Below are 13,753 nucleotides of genomic sequence, written 5' to 3'. Positions count from 1 at the left end.
TACTATAACTACTACTATTACTACTATTACTACTACTACTACTACTACTACTACTACTACTCCTACTACTACTACTACTGCTGCTTGCTGCTGCTACTACTACTACTACTACTACTACTACTACTACTACTACTACTACTACTACTACTACTACTACTACTACTACTGCTGCTGCTGCAACTACTACTACTAAATGAGAACAATAAGAATATTACGAAAAAACTAAACATTATAAGAAGAATAAGCATGATTAAATTGAAATGATAAATTGTTTAGTTAAAAAATAGAGACTCAGCGCTCTATCACCTTTTCATTTAAACAAGTTTCGATCCTTACTCGCCCGTTTAAAACTGCTGAATGAAGAGCGCCCGGACAAAAGCCGGGTTAACGTGGTAGGTAGGTAATATAAAAGCCCATTGCTTTGCTTCTTCTGGTTTGAAATACATTTATTGTATACACGATAAAAAACTGCTTTAAATGGGATAAACATTGTTAAATGATCCTTATAACATGTTCAAAACGTCGATGGCTGTTATTTTTTTTTTTTTGGTAAATGACAAGTAGTGCAACAAATACGAAGAGTAAAACCATAAAGTAATGTAAACATGGGATGTCGGTGTGTAAAGTGACATTAGCGGAAGTGCAGAGCAATGTCTTCAGGTCTTTAAATAATCACTTCAGCAAGTAAACCCCATGCTTATAAGCATGAATGATGCAATAAAGAACGAATAGACGTTTACTAACTTTTCTTATACTATTTAAATGATGTAGTTTGTTTAATTTTACTGTACACACCCTGTGTGTCCATGTGCCCTGTGCATACCAAGTTTATCCTACACGATTTATGATACTGATACTATTTATAAAATGTATCATGATTTTCTGAATCACGAAAGGCATTAAGGAAACTTTTATTGATCTTTTTTTCCACCCACAAATATCTCAACAACAAAGTAAAGCGATCCCCTTTGGTAATAAATAACATTAAATACGACAGCCGACAATCCGTCAAGCTTCAAGTCGTGGCATAGTATTTGGATATTTAAAATGCTACTAAAAATGCGGTTGTGTAACTTTGATTATTTGCATATCTACCGGGCTACTTAGCTGCAATCCACGGAATTTTCAATTCCAATTTTACACTGAATATCATGTTGCATCGCATGTCACCAAAACTGCATACATAAACTCTATTGAGTACTGTTTTGAGACAGCTCTATTATTCTTCTACTTTAGTAGTACTCTTTGTGTGAGTCACCTGCATTAAGTATCATTTCTAAGTAGTTATTCGTTGCATGTTAAATTAATATTGAACATTTGTAAATTAAAACTAAGAACAATGCACATTCCAAGCAATAAGATTTCCAACTGTTTACCAATGGATTTATGGTATTTGAATTTACTGAACGTTGCAAGCATTGTCTTCTGACAAGCTTAATACAGATACAATTACAGCACACTACCTCAATCTTAATTAATATTATTGAGTGGAAACTGAGATCTACTTTATCAACAGTGAGCTTGATTCATGATTTTCCCCGCATGAGCACGCATGTTTAATGTGAGTCAGTGTAAATAACTGCATCGTGTTTCGTCCATTATGCATCCCTTCTGTCGTTTCACTTGTAGTAAATAAACACTTATTTATGATGTATACATTATATTTAAACGTGTTCACAATTGTTTGTCAACGGCGTTAAGTATTGTGGGCTTGTGTTTATCATTTAAATACCAAAATCAAACCAAGATCAATGGTTGCCTAACGACTGAATCTGCTATGGAAAATCAAGATAATCAAGCTTATATCTATTATCCTTAATGTGCTTGGTATACGCTTTTTCATGGCTGTCTTATCGGCAATCTTTTCTAATTTAACCCATTTATCGCTAGCGTCTAGAAAGAAGGCCTTGGCAAATAGCGTAGACCCAGATGAGACGCCGCATGATGCGTCTCATCGGGGTCTGAGCTGTTTGCTTAAAGGAATTTCTGTAAGAAATATTCTAAATATAGAAATAAATATACTAGACATCAATAATTCTGGAAATAAATTGATCAAATTTAGAAGGATGAGAGAGTCCACTATTCATTAATGGGTTAAAGGAACTAGCAAAAACAAACTATATGCTCATCTTCTTTAGAAGGATGCATAAAAATACTAAGTCACTTAGTGCACAGGTGGTTAGCGTGTGGCTATGATATTAATTAGTGAAAACATCATTTTGAATGATTAATAATCATATTATAACGAAAAATTAACTTTTCTGAAAAAAAAAATTTCACTATCAAATATATATATATATATACCAAGGTATGCAACTCAAAATCACCCCTAAACGGGGTGCATCGCTTTGAACAGCCATATCTTCATCAATTGTGCAGCGATTTTCACGATCTCGGTCTTATTCAACGCAGAAATGAATTTCCTTTCTGGAAATGTATATGTCTTGCAATATTTTTACAAATGCTGGGTCAACTTTTAAGAAATAACACGATACACAACACGCATGACCCAGTTGACAGTGATCATGTATTCTTTATGAATGAAATCTCCAGTCGTAAAGACACACCTCCGCATTGGACCAATGAAATCACTCGTATGTTTAAAATGTCAGTTAGTTGAAATGTATGTAAACAAAGGTTTCAAACGGCGCTGGACAGTTAGTCTTGATGCAGAATGTAACGACAAGAACGGTAATAATGTTTTTTCATACGTTTTATTGAATTATGGTATCGAACTACATGAACTTTGTAGGGAAGTTGCCCTTTACTCCGTGAAGATTTCAGTCTTAAAGACAGCATGATCACTGTCAACTGGGTCATGCGTGTTGTGTATCGTGTTATTTCTTAAAAGTTGACCCAGCATTTGTTAAAATATTGCAAGACATATACATTTCCAGAAAGGAAATTCATTTCTGCGTTGAATAAGACCGAGATCGTGAAAATCGCTGCAAAATTTATGAAGATATGGCTGTTCAAAGCGATGCACCCCGTTTTGGGGTGATTTTGAGTTGCATACCTTGTTATATATATTTTTGATAGTGAAATATTTTTTTTTCAGAAAAGTTAATTTTTCGTTATAATATGATTATTTATCATTCAAAATGATGTTTTCACTAATTAATATCATAGCCACACGCTAACCACCTGTGACTTAGTGCACATTTTGAACATTTTAAGATCATTGTTATATCGTAGGAAAACAATCTTAACCTTGTGAGAAACGAACATTCGCTGATAACTGTTTGATTTTCTAATATGGCATTATTCTTCGCCATTTATGACATATGAAAAGAACGCCATTAACAAATAACGAAAAGGCAAATTAAACAAAAAGAACCGTCGTTGTTCATTATTTATTCGAGTGTAAGAAAAGAAATCGCTGCTATCAACTTTGTGAAATCTGCAAACAAAATCACAGACCTCCGACAATTTAAACACACGCACTTTAAATGTGTTGAGTGTTTCTTAGCCGAGCCGATTATCACTGCGGTTTAAGCTTTTGGTACTTGCAAACGAAAGTAGGATTGTTTACATTGGCAACTTATCTACGTTTGCTTTAAACCTAGGATTTTCATTATCGTTATTGATAAATACATTTTAGAAATGTTAGATAATTCATGTGATTGATGGGGAACAAATATTTCATGGTATATATTAGTATTTTTTTAATTTATAAAACAGAAACTATATCTGGAGACATACATCATCTTAAATTGATTGCTTTTGTTAATAATCAACAAGCATATGGACAAAATTAACGAAGATAAGATTAAAGAAACGAAAAAGTAAAATAAAAACAGTAGCACAATTAGGACAAAGTTTAAATGTCATTCTTACCTAGTATTGAGTAAAATGTTCTGAATAAAATATTTGTTAAAAAATCTGTAACTTATTTAAAGGCTGTTGATTGTTGACAGGACATATATATAATTATTGTGATGTTTATATTTCAGAGTGCAAGGCTGGGTCACTTATTTGTTGGTGTATAGCGTGTCTATTCGTTATATCGGCCCTCCTAATGAATATATACGAATTTCGGAAGTAAACAACTTCAAAAATGCGAATGTGTTGTATGTCAATCTATTGTTAAATGTGTATTCTTGGACATAAAAACGGAAACTGCATTTAAAGTGATATTATGCGCATCTAACAGTATATGCTATGCTTATAGGTAATTAGGTATCGCAACCGTTGTTTATTTTATTTCACTTCATAAACACTTATATTTGTTAATGCGTCATCAACATACTAAAACAATATCCCGGAAAGAGAACAATTATAATGCATTTGAATATCAACCGTACTTTCGTTTTGACAACTGACGACAGAAATTATTTGATGTACGATGTAAATCTAAATTTTGTTTTAGTGCAGATTCGTTCATACGACACAAAGGCACAATTTTGTTTTACGGATCATTTATATGATATCTATTCATACGACACATTAACAATTTCCCCGATCCTAATAAAAAAGACAGTTCCGCTCGGCTTGAGGACTTGGACAGTCATGTAAAATATAGAATATATCGAATATAAATATATTTTTTTATAAACAACATAACACTGGCTAGACTTAGCTCCCTGCAGTAATGTGTATAATGTACAATGGTTCTCATAATATAGGTCCTTCTATTTGGGTGCTAAGATTTGTTAGTATGCAGATGTGCTTGTTCTACATATACTATCTTTGTGGAAAAAACGAAACTATTGATTATGTTGTTCTTTACATATGTTTAAATTTTATCTAAAAATAATTGGCATATAAAACATTTGATCAAGGTACTATTAATCCATTAACAAACTAACATAATTGTGTATTATGTTATTTAAAAATCATAGCATAACCATTGAATGAACATGACCTACTTCCCAATGAACACCGAATGAACTTCATAATAGTTATGAATAACCATCAAATAAATTACAACTTTTAAAAATTGAAAAAATAACTTTTCAGCACTTCTTGAGGGTTTTTGTAACGATACTCTGAGGAGGACCGGTACTATGAGAAAAAGATATATTTAAAGAAGCCACACATGTACCACAAATGCAAAACCAATCAGCTGCTGCAGATTTCTTCACCCTACCAGATGCTTTCATGTAAGTAGAAACTCTTTATTATTGAATCTGCATTTTACTCCATGTTAATCACTTAGCTATTCCTAACATTTTGTAGTTTGTTTTGGTCTATCTTGCATTAATACATAATTTGACTAACATGGATAAGATAGTCTTATATTCTATCTCATTTGGATCCGGCTATAAATCCACTTTCTATCTTTTTCCAACAACTTAGACATGTTCAGGATTATCAAAGTATTTTGTCGTAAAGCACATCTAACAGGTTTATATGATGAGAAAAAGCATATAAATAATAGTTACATACTTAACATATTTTGCTTATTTAATAACTTGTATTCAACAAGTCAATTCCATTTCTTCCATCGCAACATTATGCTTTATGCGGTATGTATCCCCCATTCAAAGAAAAGGAAAACAATAGAAAAACATCACTTTACCCTCAGCATACATGAACACATTGGGTCTGAGGACAGAAGCACTGAGTTCAAGAAAGGTCCTGGTTTCATCGATCATGATTTTCGAAAGAACGTCGCCAAATACGTGTCAGCGTTTATCAACAGTCAACAGAATGGGAAACTCTTGATAGGTGTTGACGATGACGGTATGTTCAAACTTTGATCTTACCCAAGCATGCCTACATTGAAGAAATAACAGACTGTTGCATACCCAAGGCAATTGATAATGTCCCTAAATAAAATAATATATGGGATATTAACAATAATTGTTTTCTCTGCTATTTTTTGTAGTTTATTGTTCAACACACAGTTGATTTTTATGCCCCCGGTAGGGTGGAATATAGCTGTTGAACTGTCCGTCAGTCAGTATGTCAGTCTGTCCGTCCGTCCGAAAAAAACTTTAACGTTGGCCATAACTTTTGCAATATTGAAGATAGGAACTTGATTTTTGGCACGCATGTGTTTCTCATGAAGCTGCACATTTTGAGTGGTTTAAGGTCAAGGTCATCCTTCAAGGTCAAAGGTAAAAAAAAAATCAAAGCGGCGCAGTAGGGGATATTGTGTTTCTGACGAACACATCTCTTGTTTCCCTCTGGCATTAAGATAATGTTATTGTTATTGAAAAAGAATTTTACGTGTTTTATTGTTATAAGTTGTTTTTAAGAAAGTAAGAATGCGTTATTGCAATAGTAAGGTTAAGGGGAATGCAGGTATATAAATTGTTCATTATTGATAAGTTTACCCCGCTAGAGTCCTCTATCTTCTAAACTGTGTTTAATTAAACAATATCAAATAAGTATTTTATTAAAAAACAATTTACTGTTTTATTTTCTTATTCAAACTTATTGTAACCTTTTGATTTAAATATTGGTGTTTAAAATGGCATTTCATATATAAAATTCCTGCAATGTTTCATGGGGTTGTTATGAAGTACATGCGAGGCGTGTTTTCGGACACTGACACAACTTATTACATAAAATTGATAATAAAAAATCTCAAAACAAAAATATTTCAAATTAGGACAACACTTACTGAATATGAACGTCAACATGTCCAATTAGGTTCCGTGGTAGGATACGGGATAAACCAAGGTCAAGAAGACCGCTTGAAGCAGCAAATCGACGATGCCATCAAGGACATCAGACCTGCTGTGCACCCGAATGACTACAGAGTGGCTTTTATACCCGTGGTCGACAACTCGGGCTGGTTCATTGGTAACATCTAGAGAATTCCCTATTTCTCCTTGCGTGTGTTTTCTCTAAGAAGAACTTACTCTAATGCCTTGGCATTGTTATGGGATTATATTCATGCACATGCATTAAATCACGAGGATAGATAGCTAATAACATCGCAAATATAGACGCATAAGAATTCTCTCTCCAACGTTATCTCCTGTAAAATGCATATAAATGTATTTAATCGCGATTATAGATGCATATAACGTTAATTACGATAATATATGCGTGTGAATTAAATCGCGAGAATAGATGCTTGGAAATAAAATATTGATTTGTCGGAGTTAAATCACAAGTAAACGAACTGCTGACTGCATATAGACACACCTTGTCGTCCATCGCCATTTTTTGCTGACAATAAATATTTTCATGAAAATTAATGAATTAATGTTCATACGTAGAGGATTCATCGAGAAACGAAACACAGGTCACTTGGGCGTTTTATCCAAACGGAATAAAGAGTTTATGTATCTATTTAGTAGAAGCAATTACGGAAACATATATAACAACATAATGGCAACTTACTGGTTAGCTGATATAACGTAAGATTCATTGTTAAAACTAAAGAACCAATATATTGGAATATTATAAGATACAGCATTATTTAAGCACCATGTATTGATACTAGTGAACACATTTTCAACATACAAATTCGACTTAAATATCCAAGCATGTGTACATATGTTGTTAATGTTAATGAAGCATGTTTATTAAAATTCATGTTTTGCCGAAATACATATTATTTCAACAATGTGCTATTCAACTATGCATTTAATAAGTTTACTCTGGAAAGAGGTAGACCTTGGAAAATCCAAACTAACTGCGCGTGAAAACAAAGCTCTATCATTTAGAATCCTTTAAAAATCACCTAGCGTATCAAACGTTAATATTTTATTAATTTATAAAAATACCATTGGTTTCGGATCACCTTTGTTTGTACTTGGAGATGAGATGGGTTTGTATTGCTGAGAGTCGCTTTAAAACTTGTTTTGCAGAATAGTTAACGCCTGTTTTTGGCTATTAATTATAGACAATAGTATACATGTGTATATTGTAAAAAGTAAAACTAAAACGTATCCTTTCTTTGTATTCCGCACAGATAACAAATTTGGTAGAAAAACAGTCATTTGCATAGTAGTGCAAGGATTACACATAAACCAGGATGGCAAGCTGTACCAAACCAACCAAGGAACATATTTGAGGCGAGACGGGGGTGTACAAGAGCTAGGGGCACATGAAATATACCAATTCATAGAAAGGGTAAGAATTTCTTAGGAATATACTTATAAAGCTTTCTTAAAGATACACGTATGCTGTACTTTTTATTGTTTAACTATATTTTCCTATTTATAATTTGACATAGATTGTTAAAAAAGGAATATTTAGTGGTTATGTTTTACGATGTCGCTTGTCTTACATTAAACTATTGTGAAACATGATTTTGAGAATTAAGTAAATAAATGTGTATATTAATCGCCAATAAATGTGTACATTATTCGCCAATAAATGTGTATATTTTTCACCAATAAATATGTATATTATTCGCCAATAATCTTTTTCAAAATTTCATATGTTGTATCCGATGGATGATTTTTTCATAAAAAGAATATCCGTTTGATCTCACATTTGTGAAATTTAAATGATGGCAATTAATTTTTAACGCACCAGCTAAATAAAGAACTCATTTTATATTTCAACTCATATTTTTGCTTACAAAGCGAACAACATATTTAAAAACTGAACGCTTTTTTAATCCCTAGAAATTCCAAGTAGAGAATGCACGACTGAAAAATGACTTTACAAATCTACATCAACAAGGGAATGCAAAGGAAAGACAACTCGAACAAAAGCTGGAAGAGAAAGATAAACTTAACCGAAGTTTGGAATCGAAGAACAGACAGTTGGAAGAGGAGCTCAACAGGCTGAAACTTCAGCGAGAGCACCACAACGATATCAACGGCACTGCAGAGGTAAAATGAGCCCCATTCTGGGAAAAATTGGCTTGATGCATGTGCGTAAAGTGTCATCCTAGATTAGCCTGCGCTTTTTAACCAGGTTTTCCGAAGGAAAGAAATGGTTGTAAGATTGGCGAATGTGTGCGGGCGAGCGGGCTGGCGGGTGGGCGGGCTGGCCGAGCAAACTTGTCTGGGCCATAACTTTGTCGTTCATTGTGAGATTTTAAAATCAATTGGCACATTTGTTCACCATCATTAGACGGTGTGTCGCGCGAAAGAATTACGTCGATATCTCCAAGGTCAAGTTAACATTTTGAGTTCAAAGGTCAAAAATGGCCATAAATGAGCTTGTCCGGGCAATAACTATGTCATTCATTGTGAGATTTTAAAATCATTCGGCACATTTGTTCACCATCATCGGACGGTGTGTCGCGCGAAAGAATTACGTTGATATCTCCAAGGTCAAGGTCGCCACGACTTAAAATAGATTGATTTTGAAACAAGGGGGTAACTATGAACAATCAGTAACAATGCACATTTTGAGTTGTCTACCTTTATCAGACTTTTTTTTCAAATTGAAATCAAGGTCGCCACGAGTAAAAATAGATTGAATTTGACACAAGGGGGTAACAATGCACATTTTGAATTGTCTCCCTTTATCAGACTTTTTTTCCAAATTGAAAACCTGCTTTTGTGACAATTTTGTCCCTTGTTTATATGTTTTCGTTGAAAAGAAGTCTCTCTTTAGCGAAAATCTAGTTTAGGTGGAAAGATTCGTCATTGATTAGCCTGTGCGGACTTCATAGACTAATTTGGGATGACACTTTGCGTGCATGCATTAAGCCCAGTTTTCTCAGAATGAGGCTAAAATAATCTCAAACTGAACATTTCAATAATAAGTATAAGTTGTTTGTTTTTCTTGTTTACACGATTTAGGCTTGTTTGTTCTCATAACAGCACAACTAAAAGATAAAAAGCACAAATATTGTTACAAAATAGTTCGTATCGTCACGACTTTATTTAAAAAATCCATATACGTTCTATGTCTGTTAACGAACGTGCTAAGCTGTTTAAAGAAGAATCAATTGCTGATTTGTAATGCAACTGACTTAAAGCATGTTTTATTTCCTTACAGACAGCTCTGAAGACGATGGAAGAGGTTCAAAAACTTCGTGTGATGATGGAAGCACAACATAAACGTTCAAAGGTGTGCGCTATTTTATAGGAACCATCACAGAAACGTTCAAAGGTCTGCGATTTTTAATAGGAACCATCACACAAATGTTCGAAAGTGTTCGCTATTTTATATCAACTATGACATAACTGTTCAAACGTGTGCGCTTTCTTATAGGAATCGCAACATAAATGTTTACTGTATTCGCAAAACGTTCATAAAATTCATAAACTCGCACCATTTCTTACAAGTCACACATGCCAGTCTAGAAGCTGTAAGAGAATACACGAGTGATGGGGTTACTCGACTTAACATGTATCATCGTGCAAAACTGCGTAGTTAAGACAAGGCGAAGCATTGTTGTTTGTATCCCACTGACTAAAGGACGTCGAATTTGAGAATCTTTAAAACAATTGAAAACACGCATGAATTCATCGTTAGGGCATTGTTCAAAGTGATAGTTGTCACGATTTTCTTAGTAATATTACGTTTGTGGTGCCATTTTCTATGAAGGAGGTCTTTTTATTCCAGGGCCGTTTGAAACTAGTCTTTAAACAATATTTATACATGTATATAGATATATTGCCATTTTATATTTATAATATTGCAAGGGTGTCTTCAGATGGTGTTTTGTATGTCATTTAAAGTCCTGATGTTTTAATGGCTTGTCGTTAAAAAATGTTGTTATATTTTATGCTGTTTCTGGGCTTTTAACTTTACTTATAGATGTGTATTAAATTTGCCTTGTTGTTTCGATTCAACAGTCATTTTATTATTTGAATTAAAGATATTTCACTACATAATTAATATTGTCGATAATATTGATAAGTAGATAGAAAATATTATAATAAAATAATAATTGAGCCGCTATCATGGAAAATGGGTCTTAATGCATGCGCTTAATGAGTCGTCCCGGATTAGCCTGTGCAGACGCGTAGATTGCATGACTCAATAAGCTTGACGTGCTCTTCGAAAGCCACTTGCTCGCTTACTATTAAACGATTGCACTTAAAATCAATCGTTTCATACTTAAATAATATAAACTCTGAACATAGGAAATAAGCGGTTATTTTGTTGTTTTATTAAAATGTTCAATGAAGTGTCATTTAATGTTAAATGAGCAACTATTTGAAGTACCGATATGTATTGAATGGATACCTTAACTCTTTTTACATACAAAGATAAATAAGGCAAATGAATAATAATTGAGTGTATAAACGTTTGTCTACCTTGGTTTGAATTACAAGCATACTAACTTTAACTATTAATACTTAAACTAAAGCGAACTATTGACGTTTGTTCAATTGTAAGTTGTCCATAGCTGGCGGCGAAGTATGATGGTTAATTTAACCAAACGTTTACCTTTGTGACGAGAACGTTAAATATATGGCCGAGTTTATAATGATATAAAACCATATAGATCTAACAATTAAGTCGAGCATTTTTGTCGGAATGTTTGGCAATTTGTCATTTGTCGTGCCTCAGAGAGAAATTATTTTGTTGTTGTGGATAAAACATAACCATTTAGAGAATAAACTCAAATTAAATCGAATATGATGTAAGAATATTGTGTGTGTATTTTAGTCTTGCAATGTTATGCGGTTAATGAAAGCTCGCGTTTCGGTGAATTGACAAAATAAAAAAAGTTTCAGATTCGCAAATTGTCGTTGTTGTTGTGATATTTTTGAGGAAACAGTGACACTAAACATTACCATGCTCTAAAATATCCATCATATGCATCTTTTGACGATTTAAAAACCTGAAAATTAAAAAGCGTTGCAACGCGAAACAATTGAATATTTTGGGGAGTTCTGTTGTTGAAGTTATATTTTGTGACACTACATCTAAGCGATAGACTTTTACTGCAGTGGTCAGTAGATGATGAAGATGATAGAGATGATGACAATCACAATGATGATGAAGATGATAGAGATGATGACAATCACAATGATGATGAAGATGATAGAGATGAAGACAATCACAATGATGATGAAGATGATAGAGATGATGACAATCACAATGATAATGAAGATGATAGGGATGATGACAATCACAATGATAATGAAGATGATAGGGATGATGACAATCACAATGATAATGAAGATGATAGGGATGATTACAATCACAATGATAATGAAGATGATAGGGATGATGACAATCACAATGATAATGAAGATGATAGGGATGACGACAATCACAATGATGATGAAGATGATAGGGGTGATGACAATCACAATGATAATGAAGATGATAGGGATGATGACAATCACAATGATAATGAAGATGATAGGGATGATGACAATCACAATGATAATGAAGATGATAGGGATGATGACAATCACAATGATGATGAAGACGATAGAGATGATGACAATCACAATGATGATGAAGACGATAGTGATTTATACAATCACAATGATGATGAAAACGATAGAGATGGTGACATCACAATGAGGATAAAGACGCTAGAGATGATGACAATCACAATGATGATGAAGACGATAGGGATGATGACAATCACAATGATGATGAAGACGATATAGATGATGACATCACAATGATGATGAAGACGATAGAGATGATGCCAATCACAATGATGATGAAGACGATAGAGATGATGACATCACAATGATGATGAAGTCGATAGAGATGATGACAATCACAATGATGATGAAGACGATAGGGATGATGACAATCACAATGATGATGAAGACGATAGAGATGATGACAATCACAATGATGATGAAGACGATAGAGATGATGACATCACAATGATGATGAAGACGATAGAGATGATGACATCACAATGATGATGAAGATGACAGGGATGATGCCAATCACAATAATGATGAAGACGATAGAGATGATGACATCACAATGATGATGAAGACGATAGAGATGATGACATCACAATAATGATGAAGACGATAGAGATGATGACATCACAATGATGATGAAGACGATAGAGATGATGACATCACAATGATGATGAAGACGATAGAGATGATGCCAATCACAATGATGATGACGACGATTGAGATGATGACATCACAAAAATGATGAAGACGATAGAGATGAGGACATTACAATGATGATGAAGACAATAGAGATTATGACAATCACAATGATGATGAAGACGATAGAGATGATGACATCACAATGATGATGAAGACGATAGAGATGATGACATAACAGTGATGATGAAGACGAAAGGGATGATGCCAATCACAATGATGATGAAGACGATAGAGATGATGACATCACAATGATGATGAAGACGATAGGGATGATGCCAATCACAATGATGATGAAGACGATGGAGATGATGACATCACAATGATGATGAAGACGATAGAGATGATGACATCACAATGATGATGAAGACGACAGAGATGATGACATCACAATGATGATGAATACGATAGGGATGATGACAATCACAATGTTGATGAAGACGATAAAGATGATGACAATCACAATGATGATGAAGTCGATAGAGATGATGACATCACAATGATGATGAAGACGATAGAGATGATGACATAACAGTGATGATGAAGACGATAGGGATGATGCCAATCACAATGATGATGAAGACGATAGAGATGATGACATCACAATGATGATGAAGACGAAAGGGATGATGCCAATCACAATGATGACGAAGACGATAGAGATGATGCCATCACAATGATGATGAAGACGATTGAGATGATGCCAATCACAATGATGATGAAGACGATAGAACTGATGACATCACAATGATGATGAAGACGATAGAGATGATGACATGACAATGATGATGAAGACGATAGGGATGATGACAATCAAAATGATGATGAAGACGATA

General features: G+C 33.8%; 2 protein-coding genes across 2 annotated transcripts in view; one reads left to right on the top strand and one right to left on the bottom strand.

Moving 5' to 3' along the window:
* Positions 1-13,753, bottom strand: part of LOC127871938 (myoneurin-like) — a 235,836-nt gene that overhangs the window by 104,909 nt on the left and 117,174 nt on the right. The gene's annotated exons all lie outside the window — the stretch shown is intronic.
* LOC127871941 (schlafen-like protein 1) lies at positions 3,501-10,643 on the top strand. Its single transcript, XM_052415238.1, has 7 exons — positions 3,501-3,647; positions 4,960-5,102; positions 5,528-5,685; positions 6,601-6,753; positions 7,874-8,034; positions 8,535-8,744; positions 9,865-10,643. Exons 2-7 carry the CDS (start codon positions 5,050-5,052, stop codon positions 9,952-9,954), a joined length of 825 nt encoding a protein of 274 aa, XP_052271198.1. The 5' UTR covers positions 3,501-3,647; positions 4,960-5,049; the 3' UTR covers positions 9,955-10,643.

Source organism: Dreissena polymorpha, chromosome 3 (genome assembly GCF_020536995.1).
Source record: "Dreissena polymorpha isolate Duluth1 chromosome 3, UMN_Dpol_1.0, whole genome shotgun sequence".
Classification (NCBI taxonomy): Eukaryota; Metazoa; Mollusca; class Bivalvia; order Myida; family Dreissenidae; genus Dreissena; species Dreissena polymorpha.
Note: the sequence above shows the minus strand (reverse complement) of the source record. Positions and strands in the feature narration are given on the sequence as shown.

What these genes read in the sequence shown, in the direction of transcription:
- LOC127871941 (XM_052415238.1), top strand. Translation starts at nt 5,050, where the DNA reads ATGCAAAACCAATCAGCTGCTGCAGATTTCTTCACCCTACCAGATGCT. An exon ending in TATACCAATTCATAGAAAGG is followed by an intron (nt 8,035 to 8,534) that starts GTAAGAATTTCT and finishes TTTAATCCCTAG; the next exon opens with AAATTCCAAGTAGAGAATGC. An exon ending in ATATCAACGGCACTGCAGAG is followed by an intron (nt 8,745 to 9,864) that starts GTAAAATGAGCC and finishes ATTTCCTTACAG; the next exon opens with ACAGCTCTGAAGACGATGGA.